At 43.5% G+C, this 20729-nt stretch overlaps 1 protein-coding gene across 4 annotated transcripts in view; it reads right to left on the bottom strand.

Annotated features, from left to right (window-relative positions):
* CAST (calpastatin) overlaps nt 1-20729 on the bottom strand; it is a 57875-nt gene that overhangs the window by 18939 nt on the left and 18207 nt on the right. For 2 of the 4 annotated variants that reach the window (XM_053969026.1, XM_053969027.1), the window contains exons 4-7: nt 10767-10826; nt 6546-6596; nt 6213-6269; nt 5918-6034 (exon numbers count right to left, since the gene is read on the bottom strand). In XM_053969026.1, coding sequence (XP_053825001.1) covers nt 5918-6034; nt 6213-6269; nt 6546-6596; nt 10767-10826 — 285 coding nt within the window. Of the gene's footprint in view, nt 1-965; nt 2329-5917; nt 6035-6212; nt 6270-6545; nt 6597-10766; nt 10827-20729 lie in introns of those variants that run through there. The other 2 variants (XM_053969029.1, XM_053969030.1) reach the window with 2 other exon arrangements.

The raw sequence follows: 20729 nt of genomic DNA on the forward strand, positions 1-20729 counted from the left end.
TTTCTATTTCCATCTGCATCACAATGAAATTTTACACCCAGTTCTCACTTAAGACTAGGTTTCCCTGTGGTACACAATGGGTTTCCCCATCTTTCTGCATTACCCACCAAGTGTAGCCAGGTCCTTGAGCAAAAACAATCCCACGGATGGGTTTGTCTTTGCCTGAGGTAGGATTAATCCAAACAGTTTTTCCTAAAATACCTTTCATATGTACCACAGGGACTTTATCTCCATCTACTGTGTGCAAGGGTTCTGACTGGGCAGGACCAGCTCGATTGATGGACCCTCGGGTGTTGACCATCCAGGTTGCTTTTGCCAGGTTCATTTCCCAGTTTCTAAATGTTCCCCCACCAAGTGCCTTCAGGGTAGTCTTAAGGAGTTCGTTGCACTGTTCACTTTGCTGGCAGCTGGAGCATGATAGGGATTATGATATATCCATTTGATACCATGTTCTCTGGCCCAGGTGTGTTGATGAGGCCATTCTTGAAATGGGTGCCGTTGTCAGACTCAATTCTCTCAGGTGTGCCAGGTCTCCACAGGACTTGCTTTTCCAGGCCTGAGATGGTGTTCCGGGCAGTGGCATGAGACACAGGGTAGGTCTCCAGCCATCCAGTGGTGGCTTCCACCATGGTCAGCATGTAGTGCTTGCCTTGGCGTGTCTGCGGCAGTGTGATGTAGTCAATCTGCCAGGCCTCCCCATACCTGTACTTGGACCACCGTCCACCATAGCACAGGGGCTTCACTCGCTTGGCCTGCTTGATGGCAGCACACGTCTCACAGTCATGGACAACCTGAGGAATGCTGTCCATGGTTAGATCCACCCCTCGGTCTCGTGCCCAGTTGTAGGTGACATCTCTACCCTGATGGCCTGAGGCATCATGGGCCCATCGTGCTAGGAACAACTCCCCCTTGTGTTGCCAATCTAAGTCTATCTTTGACACCTCTCTTCTTGCTGCCTTACCTACCTGCTCGTTGTTTCGGTGCTCCTCATTAGCCCGACTTCTGGGGACATGGGCATCTACATGACGGACTTTCACTGTTAGCTTCTCCACCCGAGAGGCAATGTCTTTCCATATATCAGCAGCCCAGATTGGTTTTCCTCTACGTTGCCAGTTGGCCTTTCTCCACCTTCCCAGCCAGCCCCACAGAGCATTGGCTACCATCCACGAATCGGTATAAAGGTAGAGCTTTGGCCACTTCTCCCTTTCAGCAATGTCCAGGGCCAGCTGAACAGCTTTGAGTTCAGCGAGTTGGCTCAATCCACTTTCTCCTTCGGTAGTTTGTGCAACTTGTCATGTGGGGCTCCATACGGCTGCTTTCCACTTCCAGTTCATCCCTACGATGCGACGGGAACCATCAGTGAAAAGAGCATAGCATGTTTCCTCTGCTGGTAGTTGGTTATATGGTGGAGCTTCTTCAGCCCTTGTTGCTTGTTCCTGCTCCTCATCGTCAGTGAGACCAAAGTTTTCACCTTCCGGCCAGTTTGTAATTATCTCTAAAATCCCAGGGCGATTCAGGTTTCCAGTACGGGCGCGCTGGGTGATGAGGGCAATCCATTTGCTCCATGTGGCGTCAGTGGCATGGTGGGTAGTAGGAGCCTTTCCTTTGAATATCCAGCCCAGCACCGGGAGTCAGGGTGTCAAGTTGTGCTTCCGTGCCAATCACCTCCGAGGCAGCTTGAACTCCTTTGTAGGCAGCCAAGATTTTCTTCTCTGTGGGGGTGTAGTTGGCTTCGGACCCTCTGTAACTTCAGCTCCAGAATCCCAGTGGTCAGCCTCGAGTCTCACCAGACACCTTCTGCCAAAGGCTCCAGGACAAACCATTGTTCCCGGCTGCAGAGTAAAGCACATTCTTGACTTCTGGTCCCGTCCTGACTGGGCCAAGGGCTACTGCATGAGCAATCTCCTGCTTGATCTGGGTGAAGGCTTGTTGCTGCTCAGGGCCCCAGTGGAAATCGTTCTTCTTGCGGGTAGCCAGGTACAGAGGGCTCACAATCTGGCTATACTCGGGAATGTGCATTCTCCAAAAACCTATGGCACCTAGGAAAGCTTGTGTTTCCTTTTTGCTGGTTGGTGGAGACATCGCCGTGATCTTGTTGATAACTTCAGTGGGAATCTGGCGCCGTCCATCTTGCTATTTCACTCCCAGGAACTGGATCTCTCAGGCAGGTCCCTTGACTTCGCTCTTCTTGATGGCGAAGCCAGCTTCTAGCAGTATCTGGATGATCCTCTCACCTCTTTCAAACACTTCTGCCGCTGTGCTCCCCCACACAATGATATCATCGATGTATTGTAGGTGTTCTAGAGCCTCATCCTTTTCCAGTGCAGCCTGGATCAGTCCATGGCAGATGGCGGGGCCGTGTTTCCACCCCTGGGGCAGTCAGTTCCAGGCGTACTGCACGCCCCTCCAGGTGAAAGCAAATTGAGGCCTGCATTCTGCTGCCAGAGGAATGGAGAAAAATGCATTAGCAATATCAGTAGTAGCATACCACTTTGCTGCCTTGGACTCCAGCTCGTACTGGAGTTCCAGCATATCCGGTACAGCAGCGCTCAGTGGTGGAGTCACTTCATTTAAACCACGATAGTCCACAGTCAAACTCCATTCTCTGTCAGATTTGTGCACAGGCCAGATGGGGCTGTTGAAGGGTGAGTGGGTTTTGCTGACCACCCCTTGGCTCTCCAGCTCACAAATCATTCTGTGGATGGGGATCACAGCATCTCAATCCGTCCGATACTGCCGGCGGTGCACTGTCGAGGTCGCAATTGGCACTCATTGCTCTTCCACCCTTAGGAGTCCTACTGCAGACGGGTTTTCTGACAGTCCAGGCAAGGTGTTTAATAGCTTAATGTCCTCTGCCTCTACAGCAGCTATTCCAAAAGCCCACCTGAGTCCCTTTGGGTCTTTGTAATAGCCATTCCGGAGGAAGTCTATGCCTAGAATACATGGAGCATTTGGGCCAGTCACTATAGGATGTTTTTTCTACTCCTTCCCAGTTAGGCTCACCTCGGCTTCCACCAGGGTCAATTGCTGTAATACCCCTGTCACACCAGCAATGGAAACAGGCTCCGCCCCCACATGCCCCAGTGGTTTCAGACTACACTGTGGACCAGTATCAACTAAAGCATCATATTTTTGTGGCTCTGATGTGCCAGGCCATCCGATCCACACCGTCCAGAAGATCCGGTTTTCCCATGCCTCTACCTGGCTAGAGACAGGGCCCCTTTAAACCTGGTTATTGTTCCTTTCCTGGGCATACATACTAGAGGTTCCTCCAAGGGGGTCCGACAGATCGTACTTGACAGCTTGGTCATGGGAGGTTGAGGCTACCTTCACCTTGGTGGAACTCCCCTGGTTAGAGTTTCCCTCCTTGAGTTGATGCACCTGTGCTGCCAGGACAGAAGTGGGTTTCACATCCCACCTTCCCATGTCTTCCTATGGTCATGCAGGAAGAACCACAGATTAGCCCTTGGGGTGTACCCTCTCTCTCTAGCTGGGGAATGTTGGGCTCTGACTTTGGGGCCTGTGACTCGCACAGGTGCTGCATTAACCTTCCTCATCTCCTCCCTCATCTCCTCTTTGAACTCCTTAATCACAGCTGAGATATGAGCCTACATTGGGCCATTAATCATACTCTCATAATTCCTAAGTTTGCTGGCAACAGAACCCACTGTCTCTCGGTTAGTGTCAGCATTGATTGTTGCAATGAAAGTGCTGTATTGAGATGGCCCAAGATTTGCTAGACTCCACAGCATTTGCCCTGTGCACCTGACTTTGTCGGGGTCATTATCATGCTGTCCATCCCTCCCAAAGAGTACCTCCAATACTGCCACTTCCCTCATCTGTTGGATCCCTTCCTCAAGGGTCTTCCAGTGCATTCTATGATGGTGCTCCTGCATTCTCTCCCTGTGGACAAACCTCTCTCTGACACTCATTAAAAGCTGCTCCCAGAGAGAAAGGGACCCTGGCTCCCTTACAAAAATCTGATTCATACCTGAGTCCTGGGTCAAGGCTCCCAAGTTCCTTGCCTCACCACCATCCAGCTGGATGCCTGTACCCATAAGGTCCCAGACCTGGAGTAACCAGGTAGTATAAGCCTCACATCCTCGTCGTACAATGTCTTTGTGCAGGTTACGGAGACTTTTGTACATCAGGGACTCAGTGATGATTGCAACCTCTGGCTCCCTTGTGGGTTGTGAGGTTCCTCCATCCCTATCCCTATCTGGGTGCTCTGCTTTCATCTTAGACCTCCTTGTTTCTACCGGGGCAACTGCTGCTGGCTGGGACTGCCTTTGTGGTTCAGCTGGAACCTGGACAGTTGTAACATCTGTGGGTTCCACAGCTGTACTATTAGACTGTCCCTCTTCAAGGCAAAGGGAGGGTTTCTCACCAGCTGGGGAAATGCACTCCTTCAGCATTCAGGTATCTCCTTAACCAGAACCCTCACCCAATCTGGGTGGTTTGTTTCTGAGGCAGGCTGCGGGGCAGGGTCAGGCTCTGGAGCAGCAGCATCTCTAGTCTCTGGGGCAGTGTCAGGCTCTGCAGCAGCATCCCTAGTCTCTGGTGTAGGTGTCAGGGTAGTTATCCAGGTTAATATTCCCTTATCTCTGAGTGCTAAATAGAACAGGCCTATCAGCAACACCACCCATTGTATGATGGCATTAGCATTTAGAGTGGATCTTAACCCTTTAAAAACTGGTGGAGCAGACCCAAAAAGATGGTTAAAAGGTTGGGAGAAAATTTCCCCTGGTGTCATTTCCTCACAGTAGGTACCAGTATTAAAGTAACCCCAAAAACATACAGTTAGTGTGTGATAGCTCTGAATCCATGTACCTGCCTTCCAGAGGAAGTTAAAGATCCATTCATTCCTCACCTTATTAACCCATAAGCCAAACTGGATAACAGCCACAGCAGCCTTAGTTATAGGACCCATGTATAGATAAGGGCCTACAAATGGGAGAAATATAGCCACGACCACGTGCCACCCAAACCAGGGTAAACTAGACCACACGGTGACACTTAAAGATGTTTCTATATCAGCACACATACACAAAAAAATTTAGATTACTTAAGAGCTGTTAATCCTTTTTTCCTCTCAATGCCCTTGAGCCGCACACTGGGCGCCAAAATCTGACTTTGTTTGAAAAGACAGGAGTCTGTGAAGGAAGGCAAGGGCCTACCGTGAAATGGAAAAGGTAAACCCCCTCCCTCCAAATTACCACAATTTCAAAATAAAAAGGCTCTCAGGCAAAGATATGGGAATGGGAATAACAGTTCTTTACTAGGAATAAAAAACTAAATAAAAAAAAAATGTAATTAGTACAAACAAAACTACTGATAGAGTCAGAAACCTGACACCCTGAGGAGTCAGGGTGTTGGTGATAGTCCAGTTAAATGGTGGCTGCTCCTCCTGCTCCTGGAGTGGCAGATGAAGTGCTGCTGAAGCAATGATCCAGCAGAAGGGTGTAGTTTTCTCTGAAGGTCTGGTGGTAGAGTAGATGGGCCTGGTCTTCCTCTGGGAGTCCAGTGAAGAGGCTGAGCTGCTGTCTCAAGAAATGCTGATTTTATGCAGGTAGGGATGCTTGGCTCCTCCCTCTGGGTGGAGCACCTTACAATGGGATGATGTAATTTTCTCAGTCATGCAGTGAGCCGTTCAATGACACATTAACAGGAGATATCTCCCCAGAGGGAGACCTTGTTCTTGGAAGAGATAAGAAAACTGCCCAACAGAAGATACCTGCCCCACCTCCGACAGATGGCAAATAGAATATATGCTTATCTTACAAGTCAGGACAGCCCAAAAATGTCACTTGACAATACTCAGCTAAACAATCCATATTGATGTGGATTCCTAACACCTCTTCAATAAAATAATACAAATTGGCTTAAATAATAAAAACTGGTTGTGTTTCTACGATACCTTTGCTGTCTCTGTGGGGGTTGCTGGTGGAGGCTGATCAGCCTGAGTTGTAGTTACTTTTCCTGTGTTATTTGGTTTACAAGCTGTTGTCACAGTAGGTGTGGTTTGGTTTTTTCCCTGTGTAGAGATAAACTATTATCACTTGATACGGAGGGCTGGCTTTTTGTTTTTTCAAACTATTTTTTTTTAAGCAAAAGACTTAAGTAAAATATCAGAAGAAGCCCTCATTAAAAAATTCAAATATATATATATATATATATATATTTAGAGAGAGAGAGGGGTAGAAATTACTTACATCACTGGGTTCCTTTTCCTTCTCTTCAGACAGCTGTTTATTTTGAGAGTCTGTTGGCTGTCATAAAATAAAATATTGATATAATTTACCATTTCTGCCACTCAATGTTACGGAACATGATCCATGCTATAGCAAACTAGCACCAGAGAGATCTAAAGATGGTTAAGAGGACACTTCTTGGGCTGTTCTGAAGTTTATGCAAAAATATGTCACTGGTCACAGACCAGTTTCATGTGACACAGAAACAGTCAAGAGAGTTCAGCCTCTTTGTTTTCAAAGTTAGTAAAAGACCAAAGTGCAGCAATTCTGCAAAGGTGAAAGGTAGGTATTTACCTTGTCTGACTGGGTGTTTTTTTCAGTTCCTGCTTTGGTTGTCGGTGCAGACTGAAATATAAACAACATTTATGCGGAGATTAATATGCATGATTATTTGCAGAGGATCAGATTATATAAAGGAGAATATCAAACAGGCTCACACTTGTCAGCACACATGCTGTCTAACTACTACACACTAATCTAGCAGCTCACAACATCCTAAAACAAGCTGCCAGTGATTTAAGAGCACTCAAATGTGTGCAAACATCCACACACAGACACACTCACTCCTCACGTGGGGGATTGACAGGGAAAGATGTTAAAATATAGTATATATTTGGGTTTGATACCAAACCCAAATTGCCACTAGCAATTTCTGAAATAGCCTTAAATATTATATAATTAATTATTTTTCACTAATTTATCAATGAAGTAATTATAACTGCAAAGTAAGTAATTATAAAAATACACATAGTCTTGATGGAAAAGACATTAATTACTTAGATTCAACAGCACATACATAGGGTGGGATATGGGATATATGTTCAGTTAATATCCTTATACTACACAGCAGATATTTTGTATTTTTTCTTTCCTCTGTAACCTCCTAATGCTTTTAGTTTACAACACAGCTGGACAACCTGACTAGGATAGTATTACATGGGTTTACTTCTGGGGTTTACACCTGAAAACCTTCTGCAGCCATGCCACAAAATCAATTCCTGTGATTCATTCAGTCAAAGCAGTACAATAAGCAATAAATTACAACAGTAAGAACTAAAACTGAAAAATTATAGAATTGTTATGTCTGTTAAGAAGAGAGAAACTCAGCCTCCTCACCATATTTTTTCTTCCTATTTTTTCTTGCTATTTCAGCTGCGCTATGAACAACACAGAAAGAGCCTTTCATCTGCCAAACATTCATTACCATTGAGAATCACCCAGCTTCCGTTTTCTGGCTGACCACACAGAGAAATTTGCTAAGTTTGTTTACATTTGTTTACGCAAGTATTCACAACCCCACACTGAACTGCAGACACTTGGCTGGGAAATCCTGAGCACACATTAAATGCAGATGCCTGGGCATAATCCTGGCAAAGGTCTTGAAGCTTTGAGGGACACACCTCTACACACAAATGGGGAAATACTGGGAGAGGGAGAAGCAAAAATTCTCAAAGTGAGAAAAAGATAATAAAAATAATTATTTCACTTAAGGTCGCAGATTCTCACCTTCTCCCCAGATTCCCTGCTTTGTCTTTTGACTTGATGCCTAAAACCTGATTAAAGCACAGCAGCTGTCAGGTTCAGTCATGCTTTATATGCTCACACTTTTGTGTCCTTATTACATGACTACTGCTAACTCAAAGGCACACATCTATGTTTGTACCTGTACACGAAATAATGAAAGGATAATCCAAAATTTTCCTAGTTTATAAGATAAATTAAGGTTGGGTGTGTTTCTGTAACATCTATAGCAAAGAGTCAATCAGATATGAGGTGTCCTTCAGCAGCAAGATGCAAAAAATGTAAGAGAAGTGCAAAGATGAAGTAAAAAAAATAGTTTGACTCTTCCTGCTCTGGGACTACTGCTTGCTCAGGATTCTAAGTACCCTGCTGTCAGAGTACAAATTCAGGGTTTTCTTCTCTGCCTTTCAGAAGAAAACTAAACACACCTTATTTTTGCAGGACCATAAAATATATGTACTTGCACTTCTGCCCACACCCAACAACACCTGTACAGAACATTGAATACGAATTCTCAAATGCCAAACCAGTTATGAACAACTGTAAGTCTTCTTTTTTATACTGTAAATATAATTTTACTGAATACTTTATGCACCTTCTTTGTGAGGTATGTGTCATTCACTATCCTTTTGTAATGTTTAAAATATGCAGAATTGCCCAAACTATAAATTTATGTTTGGTGATATGTTTGCTGAAGAATAAATGGACCCATATGGGCAAGGATTTGATTCAAGACTTGCACACAAAAGCTGATGCCACAATAAAACACATTATTATAAACACCTGCTCACACAAAGAGATACATCTATTTAGATACACTTTTAGCAATTGCAAGGTTCAAATCTAATTTTTAAAAAAATCAAACAAAAAAACAGGTAATCAAACCAACAATTTTCATATGAAACTATCCATTCAGAAAAATTGTTCAGCCATCCTTTAAACAGAGTCAACTGTGAGCAGCCACAGACTGAAGCCATGGCATAAGCTGATGGTGTGCATTGAAATTCTGTGGAGAAAAAAATATTCCACTTCCCCTTCAACTGCCTACTTCCACCTGTACTGTGCAGGATGCATTTCAAACTGACTGAAATGGTTTGGAAATGAAAAATAACACTTTTCACTGGTTCCCTGGTTCACAATGTAGTTGCACAAACATGTGCAAAAGGAAGGCAGCTGAAGGGGACGCATTTGTGACAGTGGAGGTGGCAGCACCCTGTTTGCTCCAACCCTGCCAAATCCACAGAGGGCTGGCTCTACACCCTGGTCCTCCAAACTGTCCACCTAACCCCAGAACAAGAAATTCCACATTCCTTCCTCTGCCACAGTGAACTCAGGGCTTTCTCAGAGAGGGCACAACTCTGAGGGTCCATTAGAGGCAAAGGATACACACACGGAGAACTGAAGGTTAAGGAGAGGTCCAGAGCATGTTTAAGAGCAGTGTCACACAAGGGAGACTTCAGGAAGGAGAAATGAGATGTGGTTATAGCAGGCAATTGGGAAAGATCTGTTAATTTGCAGGAAATATAGGATTAGAAATTGAAGTGACTCAGCAACTTTACTTCTTTTCAAAGTCTACTGTCAAAAATGCAAATGACTTGTTTAATCCAGCAGCAGAAAGACATTAATAATGCAACAGACATTAAAAGAAAACATTAATTATGCTACACATGCAAATGCAAGCCACTGTTTCAAAGGGATTTGTGTTTACCAGTCTTACAGTGCTGAAGCATGCCTCTGCTACTCTATTTTTGGCTCATTTACCACATTCTTCTGAGAGTTGCTTTAAATTTCAAGTAGGGAAAGACCGTAGCTGTCTGGTTTAGACCATATGGAGAACCACAGCACTAATGAACATGACACAAATGAGTTTGCCCACAAAACACAACAGGGAGGAGAAACCAGATGCTGGCAGATGCCTTCATTTGTGAGTAATGATGATGGTGCACAAATGGAAAATTTGTTTAATTGCCATTCAGCTCTTAGATGTACGTGTGCATGGAGGAAAAGGGTTTTAAAAGGCTGAGTGGAATGTAATGGCTAAATTCAAATGCAGAGATGGGCATGCAGGCCAGAATGAACAGAGACAAGAGGAAAAGGTTATCACAAATAAATCTCCCATTTGATAAATGGAAAAAAAAATATATCACTGTGAAGGTAACCAGACCTCAGGTCTGACTGTGCCAACATGCTGTAGATGCCCAAAAGGTGCCTGGCAGGGCCTCCAGCAGTGCCATTTACCTGCAGAGCTGGCTCTGCCTGCACCAGAGTACCTGCAGGGACGTCTCCCACCCTCACTCCTCCACGCACCCCTTTTCTGGCATTTACACAAGGTGCAGGCAGCTCGAGCCTTTACCACCACAAGTCCCTGCTGGCCTGCTCTGGCATCCAGCTTTTGTTGGTTTTGCTGTTATGGCTGTGGAAAATGGAAGAGGTGGGGGGAGAACCATTAATCATTTGTTTAAACAACACAGGTAACTCCTGTTAGGCAATGTGAGGATGATGACTCTCTCCTAACAAGCAAAGGACAGGACTGATGACACAGCCCTGACACTAAGGAAGCCCCAGTCATAAAACAAGACAGAACAAGCATGAAGGGCAAAGGCAGGGGAGCTATCAGACAGAGAAACACAGGAGATTAACAAGAAGATGCAACTGTATGTACAGAGAAAGCTGAAGCCTATCCTGAATTTGTTGAGTATGTGAAAAATCATCAGCAAGGTAAATAACCCTGCAGTTACACTGGAGGGAGCTATATATATGTCACAAAACTGACAGAGATAAAATTTAACACTGCAATTAATTTTCTTTTTATTGCTGTTGTAAAAACCTCTGGTTCCTTTGAATAGCACTTTTTTAGATTTTTTTTTTCCCAGAGGAAACTGAGCTACAGATAAGAAATATGGGAAAAGTTACTCAATATCAAAGTGTTAAAAATGAAAATCCATGGCTTCATACATGTGCCATGCAAGCATGATTTCCATGTGAAATTCTTACCCTAGTTTCAGATGGCTTCATAATTTCTGGTTTTGATGCATCCGCAGAAGGAGATTGCTTCTAAGAAAAAAAAAAAAACAAACAAACACAAACTTCACTTTTGTAATAAATACTTGTATTAAGCAAGCATAAAGAATCCGAATTCGTTTGTTATCCAGATGAAAATTACGAATAAATTATTTCTGAAAATTAGAGTTATTATTTGAGATCTTTTGCCTGGCCTGTATTTCTACAATACATACGTGTAGGACTTTAACAGTTTTATGATGCCCACAGACCTTCTTTAAACATTATTTTTTCCCCTCTGACATGCACTGACAGCAAATTTTCCATAAAGTACCAAGACAAACTCAAATCTTGCTCTCACACTGAAGCATATAGCCTTACTTTGCAGGATTCACCCACGCTTCTTTTTTAATTTTTTAAATAAAAATTTTGCCTTTGGATTTACTGGCTTGTTACATAAGATATTTAATACTAAAGTATCAAACTCAGATATGTCGAGACAAAAAGAAGTAGTTAATATGTGAGCAGCACATGTCCCCTGCAGTGTTCCTATGTATCATCCAACCTTTTTGGAACTCCACAAAGGACATGGTCTGTTCTTCTGGCTTCAGGGATGTCAATCCAAAAACACCATGGTGTGTTGCTGTTGTGGCTGTATCAAACTTCAAAGCCCAGAACATTCCAGCTGTCTTATCAATACTTTATAAAGAAGTAATACTACTCCTCTATTCCTGCTTCATGCTCCTCTGCTTAAAGGTGTATTTTGTATTTTTGCATACACTCAAAGCTGTATTCTGTGATTCTGTGATTTGCTATCTTCTCTGTCACAATAACACATTCATAGGTCACATTTAAATTTACAGCATAATTTATCTTTTTTTTTTTTTAATTTTTCTGTTCCATTTTTTTTATATTTTCTCTGTTTACCATGCTACTTGAAGTATGAAAACAGACACACACAAGGAGTTTGAATGAACAGAAGCCATATTACTTCTCTAGACCCCAGGGTGGCTTCTTACTTCCACATGGAAAAAATTTTAATTTCCCTAACTTCTTGCAGCACAAGGATTTCTCAGCGCTAAGAGAAAAGCTGTACAGAATTTAAAATGCTCACTATGACGACAACAGCGTGGTCTCCCCACCAGCTTAGTTGGTGTCTCACACACCTCAGTGAGAGGTTTGATTGTTCCAAATATATATTATAGAGAAACTGCAGTTGTCACACTGCAGAAAAATAAACAAATAATACCTGCTTCCATATACCTACAGATTGACTACTTATTTTTTAATAGATGGGAGCTTTTGCATGGGTGGAGACACACACAGGAATGTAAAGAGTCTCCTACATCAGGGCAGAGAAATGAAGTTTTTAATAATCTTTTAACCTATTTCCACTACTACCATCAGGTATTTTTTCTTGATTTGCTCTTTAACAGTTTTTCCTCTCCTTTTCTTTCCCCAGCAAGAAATTAATCTGAATTCCTTCTGCATGACAAACAAGTAGGTATCTATTCTACACCTTCATATTAGTCACCACAGTCCCTGTCTGTTTAATAATGAAAACATTTATCTGAACCATTCTCCCTTCCAGCCCTCAGAAAACTCCTACCAAGCCACTGTCTTAAAATGCACTGAAAAATTCTTTTTTCCCATGATGCAGCATAGCAGCACCACTACAACCTGCAGGGATGAGTGAAAACTTTCCAAAACCCCAGCTGCTTCTTCCTGCCCTGCCCAGCTGGAGGGCAGTGACCAGCAGAAGCAAGGAGGCGAAGAATGGAGGTACTCATGGAGGAAGAGGAGCAGTTCTGAAAACAGAAAACAGCTCAATGCATGGCTACTGACCAGGGGCTGTGGAGGACACCGGGCTATCCTCCCTGGAGACACTCAGGGGAACAAAGCCCTGAGGAGCCAGAGGAAAAAAGCAGGACAGGTGCAGAAGTGCCTTGCTTCACTTCCCCCACTTCCTGCTCAATCCCACAGTAATAAAGGCCCACCATTTTCCACTCTCCCCCCCAAAAGAGCCACTCCAGGGAAGAAGCAGGGTCCTTGTTCTGCCAGCCCTTCAGCCAGCAGGGTCTGCAGCCAGACTGACAATGCCAAGAGGCTTCTGAGCTCCAAGCCCTCTGGCTAGTGTGGTCACCACTGTACCACCTGTCACCACCAGCCTGGCTCTGGGATCATCCTCTTACCGCATGTTGCTCTGGTGCTCCCGTCCACAGAACCCTGCTTCACCACCAACTGTGCCCAGATGTTTCTGCCACAGCCCCACAGAGGGACTGCAGAAGGCGTGAAGCAGCACAGGGACGTGTGTCAGGCGTGGAGGTAAATACTGAAGTGCTGCCTGGCAACCTGGCAACAAAACGCTCCTGACGCAGAGCTGCTGTGTGGCTGTGGCACACCCTGCTCGCACCCTGGCGTGGCCAGCCCTAGCACCCCTTTGCAGGAAGGCTGGGGTGTCAAACAGTCAGGGTTTAACCACCAGGAGGCTGGGGCAGAGAATGTCAGGAGATGCTGCAAAGGGAGAGTGGGGTGTCCTCTGAGCTGTCAGGGATCCCTGGAGGACAGAGCTGGAGGGGAGAACCAGCACGATCAGTGCTGGTTCCTTTCTTCCTTTCTGCAGCTGCACCCCCGTGGGTCCTGCCTGAAACCAGGCGTGGGTTTTGGAGGGTGCTGTGCCAGCCCTGATGCCCTGGGAGTGAGGTGCAGGATGGATCCCAGCCTGGGGGCTGGCTAACACACAGCTCTTGTGTGAGCTGGGAGGCAGATCCACAGCATGGCATCCAGGACCACTGATGGCCCACCAAGAGATGCTCCCTGCCTAAGACCACCAAGACTGCTGTTGGAGTCCAGGACATCCCTCTGGCTGCCCTGGCTGTCTCAAGACCCTGGCAGGGGGCTCAGAGACCTTGGCACAAAGTCAAAAATACCTGCGGCTTCGATTTTAGCCCATGGAAAAAACTGCCAACCTTATATGAGGAATTACAAGTCACAAGGGTTTGAGTAGTGTGATAGGTGAATTGACACAGAGTGAAAAGGTAGAATTTTGGGGTTTTTAGAATGTGATTAAGGGGTACAAGATGGAGGGATTTGGGCATGTCCTAGACTTCTTCTCCTTCTCCTTGTCCTCCATGTCTTGGTGTGATGGTGACACTTTTCTATTGGCTTAAGGTAGAGACACACTGTCTAACATAAGTGATAGGTATTGGCACAATATTGTAAATATGGTACACATAATTTTGAGTAAAAAAGGTAAACACCGCCCGAGGCGACACAAAGAATGCCATGGCCTCCTTGCTAGACGGAGCTTGGTAGGTCAGATAAAGAATGTTATAGATAAGGAAAAATAAACAACCTTGAGAAGCTGATCCAACGCATTCAGACTCCTTCTTTGGTGCCGGCTGGCAAACAGGACTTTTACAACCTTGGTTGTGTCATCCCAACACACAGAGACACCGCAGACCCTGAGAGACCACCACAGCAGGGACTCGACATACAGGGGAGACGCTACAGGACAGCACTGATTAAGCAAAGACTGATCCCTGTTCATTACCCCACCTTGCCAGCAGAGCTGCTGGGTGACCTGCAGTGTAGGGTAATTAACAAGGATCAGTCTTTGCACTGGAGCTAACCAAAGGACCTCAGGTGCTCTTGAGTTAGAGGATGGCTTTCCAGGAGGGGCTGATGAAGAGATCTGGGATCTAATTTGATGGAATTAAGAGAAGGAATACCCTTGGAAACTCATTTGTCGAGTTAGCAGAGCAGCATTCATGCTGGTTGAAAGAGAGCTGTCACAGAAGCCAAGCAGCGGGTTAGCAAAACAAAACAAAACTATCAGAAATTGGTTATCTGGTGTCACTGTGAGTATTACAGCAATCTGCATGAAAAATGGAAAGTGTAACAGGAGAAGAAGAAAATAATGGTGACAACATCTAAATTAAAAATTTGAACAGCTCAGAGAACTGGATGCAGGTGCCCTCTGAAAAAAATAAAACAACAAGCAAATAAATCCATGAGTGCACTCAGTTTCACAGATCTGAAAATCATTGAAATTACCCTAAGTGTAGTGAGAGCTAATGTCAACTAAAACTATAAATTCTGGAAATTTGTGAGAAAGATTCATCAGGCTGAGGAAGGTCATTGCCCAGCCTCAGAAAGGGGCACAATGCATCAGGTGAAGCCCTTCAAAACCAGAAGAGATGCTGCAAACATTTAGCAAGCAACCCACACAGCAATGCTGAGATGGCAACAAGAAGATAATTAAGAATCAACAAGAATAAAGCAACAAACCTCCAGAGGAGGACAAAGTGTCACTGCAACTTTCCACTTTACTTGAGGTGACATTTTCTCGAATAAAATGGGCAAATTGGTCTGTAACAATGTGTTACAATCTTGCTTTCAGACAGCTGAATAAAACAGAGCTTCTGATCTCACACTGGCGTTAGGCTGAAGGCAGCAACACAAAAACCCAAAACAGCACCAAACCCTTCTAGACAGGCAGCAATACTGACAAAAACATGCAAAGGCCATAATGTCACAGACTGAGATTCTCCTACCAAAAACAAATAAGGGAAGAGGAGTCTGGGAAAAAGTAATCTGTTGCTGTGACAACGTAAATATATATACGTAAAATATAACTTTCAACCTCTTTGGTTTCCCTAGCTTCTCTAGGTCAAGTGCTAGCACAACTTTCACCATCACACTGCAGCAGAGATGAATATTGAAAGATATGAGGGCAGGTTTAGGGGGAAAAATTAAGAAAAAGTATGTATGAGGAAATTAGTGGCAGAAAAAGGTGAGTCAGGACCTGATGTTTTGTACTCTGGTCAGGGCCCCAAGAAGATGGGAAACAAAGAAGTGACTTAGCCTTTAATAAAGAATCTTTCAGGTCTGTGCTCAAAGATCTTCCTTCTGGAGGGAAGAGTCACTCTGAGGCAAAGGCTACCTGTATAAATCAGGCACCTCCAGCTCTAGCAGCTTTTGGGGGAGCTTGTATAAACATTTTTAGAGTGATCTAGCTGAACTTAGTCTGGAGCAGAGGACTGAAGAGCTACTCAAGTTCTCCTGTGGGCTAACACCCCCCAGTATGACTGAGCTGGGACTGCTTCTCAGGCTCAGAGCTCACAACACCTATGATTTCACAATTACTAACTCACAGGGTGTTAATGCAAGGGAAAACCTAATCTTTCTGACTATGAGTGGCTGCTTCTTTCCATGAATGGCCCTAATACTGAGCTTTAATTAATGGTACTTGTAAGAGGTGGGCAGCAAAAGCTCTTCAGAGAACCATTGTGAAAAATAATGGGTTATTTCCCTGAAGTGTGAAATACCGCTTGAGCTGTTAAGAGGTTAAACCTCTCACTTGCTTTGATTGTGTGTAGCAAGGGCTGTGCAGCCCTCCCATCCCTGGACACACACACAGGAGGCAGAAGGTGGGACAGGGATAGCACAAAGGGGGCATGTGTGCACATGTACAAATAAATACCTGAATCTATAAACATGCATATTTAAAGCTATACAGCATGTCAGATGTGCAGTGACTGAAAATGGGAAAAAATATTAACTCTTTATATATCTTTTATTGCTGCAGTATCTATAATAGCTGAGTTTAAAAATTACAACTTTGTGTGCTCCTGTGTCATTTTCTATCTCAAGTAATTTGGGAAATACTCTACTATTTTGCCACTGCTGCTCTTATATGTAGCTCTACTATTACATTTCTAAGAAAAACAACTGCTTTTGTTTGAGGGAACACTCAAGAGAAAAATAAAAAATACCCACAACAACCAAGAAAACAATATTCTTCTCAAGATTTCAAGCTCTCAGTTAATTTTGTATACTATTAAGAGCTCAATGAAATGGAAGAGCAGGATGCAGGTTTCTAGTTAGTACCTGTGTATTACTCAAACACTGGTGTAGTTGTTTGTAGAGATGCTTCCTTGTTCTTTTAGCATTCATAAACTCCGCTGATGTGAATATAACTGAAAAATAGCTACAATCCATTACTATCATTATAGTTCAAATTTCTGCAGCTACTATTGTGAAAAAGAATAACCCTAAAATTTCATTATTCTGCCATTTTCTCACCACGCAGAACAAGTATTTGCAACCATTATTAATCTATATCCAGAAGCAAGATCAACAATCATTTAGAGATGGTAAAAGACACAAAGAAAATACAGCCATTTCCCCATGAAACAAAAACATGACAATTTTTTAAAGGAACTGCTTTGAACCAGGAGATTGAGGTGCTGATTAGCTTGTAAAGACTCTTTTATGGCCTCAAGTGCTGCTAAATTTATTGATGCTCATGGAACATTGAGCCAGACAACTTCCATTACACAGATTCATGGTTTCTTCTACTTTGAATACTAGAATAAAATTTCTGCCATTCTGGCACAGAGACGAAACTCTTCAACACTTCACTACGAATTTTATGCACCAGCTAAAGCTGGTTAACCACACTACTCAAACTTAATGCAACAGGTTTTTAAGCAGTGTTTTTAGAGGCAACCTACTTGCATTTGAATTTGGTCACACTAAGTGAAATGTTATCAAGCAAACCAGTGAGTAAGATCAGTATTATATTTACCACAGTGTAGAACAAGGCCTCACATCTAGAAACTGCCAAACCACCTTTAGCTGAGATGTCTGGTTTAAGATGTATGGATTGCAGCAATATAATTCAGGCCCAAGGCTTAATACTGGCATGTTTGTTTTTCTTTATTTCAGCAAGTGTTAAGACTCTGAAACAGCTTTATGCTGGAACAAAACACAACTGAGACTAGTGAATGACAATTCACTTTAAGTAATTTTTGTACTATTTCACTCTTCCTTTAACTTCCAACACCTCAGTTTATGCTCACTTATATGCAGGAAGTCAAAAAAATTTATAAGTATCCTGCAGCTGATGGCAAGAAGCACTGTGCCTGTTTGCTTCTTCTGGAAGCAGAGGGAAAGAGTTTGCTAGCTGATCACAGGTCATGCACAGTATTTATACAGCAAGAACTTTACATACTCACAGCTCAATTTGTGGCCCTCAGGAATTACTTAGACTCCAGCATGCAGCTTGGCTTACTGCTTTAAAGACTTCAGTATATGCAAAGGAAATTTCTATTTAATGTTCTTCCATGATATTGGAAGTGATCTGGAAAAAAAGTCAGTATATTCCAATCGGGGTAACAGACTTCATCTGCTGCCTTCACATTCTGTGTATCTGCAAAAAGACCACTTCAGTATCTCAGGCTGCACAATCCTTGTTTCTTTTAAATTAATCAACAATCAGCTTTAAACTCCCCATTCTTATTTCTCCTTAAAGCTCTTCAATTACCTCCTCCCGGAAACTTCCTGCTTCTGTGACAATGAACTACAAGCTGGCACGCACTGAAATTTCACTTCCACTCAGTCATATTCAGATATTAGAAGCAGTACCCTAGTCCTGTCAAGCCTCTTCTCAGGTTCCCACTCTGCACAAGAGAGGATTACAGTAATGTATGAGCCGGTCACTGTAGACGAGCTCTCCTGTTTTTATGGACAGCTCAAAAATCCTCTTTTCAGTTTTGCCTCATGTGAGCATTTAGCTGCAACTTTCTCCAGCCAACTGTTTCCATTATCTGCATGCTGTTTCAAACACCAGAACATTCCACAGCTGTCTACAGCAGCAAGCTGAAGGCTGACAAATAAGCACCAGGAAAATAGGAGATTAGGTGCCAGGCACATGCCACGCGGCACTGCTGAGCTCAGCTAGGATTTGTGTCACCTGGTCTGCAGTGTCACACCACACTCTGCTCTGCAGGGCGGGGATGAAAAAGGGAGTCACAAACAGAACCAGGGAGCCACAAAGAGAACCAGAGTACCACAAACAGAACCAGGGTGCCACAAACAGAACCAGGGTTCTCTAAAGGAGTGGGGTGTGGGGGTTGAAAAAGACACTAAAGCTACATAAAACACAACTTCATCTTGAGGCTAAAGGTCTCAGAGGTTATAAATTCAATTATTTCCACTGCAGCAATCAAGCCAGGCAATACCAATGTGAGAGCAGCACTCAGAACAGGAAATCTGTTTTTCGCTCCCAGAATGCAGAGGAAATGGAAAGAAAAAATTATTCATTAATAGCTGTATATGGACTGACATGCACACATGGCTACCAAAATGAATGGAGAACACGGGAGAATAAATAAAAAACACCAAATCAAGGAATCTTACTAGTTGTCTGTTAAAATATAATCCAAGGACAATGCTGCATAACCAGGGTGGTGGTGGTGTGTCGCTGGGCTTTGTTCTTAGATAATTTTAGAAAATTTCAACATTGTTTTATTGTTCCCACATAAAAGAGGCAGATTGGGGCACTTCCTGCTTCAGTATTGGCTTCAACTTAAAATCACTTCAGAAGGGCCTTCAGCATGCTCTGGAGGAATAACTGCATTATGGTTCAGTTAAAAAATACAAAATCTCCACTGTGGTGAGGTTTTATCTTGCCTTACAGGGGTCTTCCCTCCTGGGGATCAAAAATGTTGATTTTCTAGTTGGTTCCAGCACTTTTGCTGAGCATGGCATAAAGGCAGGCACAGACCTGACTTCTTCCATAAAACCAGCAGAGTTTCTGAGCCTTAAGGACCTCCCAAAGAGTGCTGAAGGCCACCACCCTCCCTGTCTCCCTGCCAGGTTCTCCCTTTGGCAGAAGAGACTCTGGAAAAAGCCCCAGAGTGTTAATGAGCACAGCATCCTCTTCTCAGGGAAACAAAGGGCAGAAATGGTGACAGTGGAGAGGCTGGAGACGAAGTCAGTGAAAAAACAGCTCCTTTGCTTTCTGGAGAGAGAGGTTTCTTGTCTACCCCCACTCCCAGTCCTCCAAGGGCCACCAGGGCAGCACAGCCTTGCCCAGAATTCAAACTGGGAGTGTCTCTCTAATGTGCAAAGCTCTACAACTGGAGCTGTGAGGAAAAACTGGTCATGGAACTAATTTCTGCAACTCCAACATCAGAAACAGAATTTTCTGCAAGCTCTACATACCCCAAGTATATAACCACTCAAAGGAAACAAAAAAAGCCCCAAACCCAAAAAAACCCAAAACCCCAAACCAAAAAAGCACTGTTATAAAAAAAAAAAAAAAAAAAAAAAAAAAAAAAAAAAAAAAAAAAGAAGAGAGATCAATAAGTACTCAGCAGAGGTGTCTACAACATTTAAAAATTCTGGGCTATTTCATGCACTACTTTAACTTTCTCCAAAGGAGAGAGAATATTACCAACAATAATCAAACAGTGGCATTATTTAAGTAATACCTACCTATCTAATTTTCACTACTGCAGAAACAATACAAACAATTTACTGAAAACCATTATTTTTTTCCCCAGATGTTTTAGTATATTTTAGGTATGCTAAAACATATCTAAAACATATATTTTTAAGTGCAATAAACTACTGATACCTGAGCACATTTCAAACAAGAAGTTGCTCTTGCAGATCACCACACCCTGACTATGCAATACTCTGTACAGGCATACAGGCCCTGCATTAGTATTCCAAAAAAATCACACAGATCTTGGAAGCCAGAACAGCGTGGGCTGTGAGCAAGGAAAAAATACCAACCACGCCCCAAAACAAAAATATAAATACAGAACAACTTAGACACCGCTTTTAAAGCTTGCTCTTCCTTGCCCCTCTCTTCTCCAAACTGCTGTGTCACGTGGTGTCTGAAAAGGCTGTTTCCAGTATGTTCAAATAAATAAATTCAAAAGCTTATTAACCACACGCTGCTCTGGAATGCCTCAAGCCTGCTGACAGGGGAGGCACGCCAGAAAGCCCTGGAGCTGGCAGCCTGTGTTATTGCAGCCCACAAAATTCCCAGAAGAGGGGGAGAAAGGGGAGAAAACAAACAAAAAAAGAAAATAAACTACAGCATGAGCAGAAACAAGCCTCACGCAGAGGCAGCAGGAGAGCAAAGCAGGAACAGCTAAC

Source organism: Vidua chalybeata, chromosome Z (assembly GCF_026979565.1).
Source record: "Vidua chalybeata isolate OUT-0048 chromosome Z, bVidCha1 merged haplotype, whole genome shotgun sequence".
NCBI lineage: Eukaryota > Metazoa > Chordata > Aves > Passeriformes > Viduidae > Vidua > Vidua chalybeata.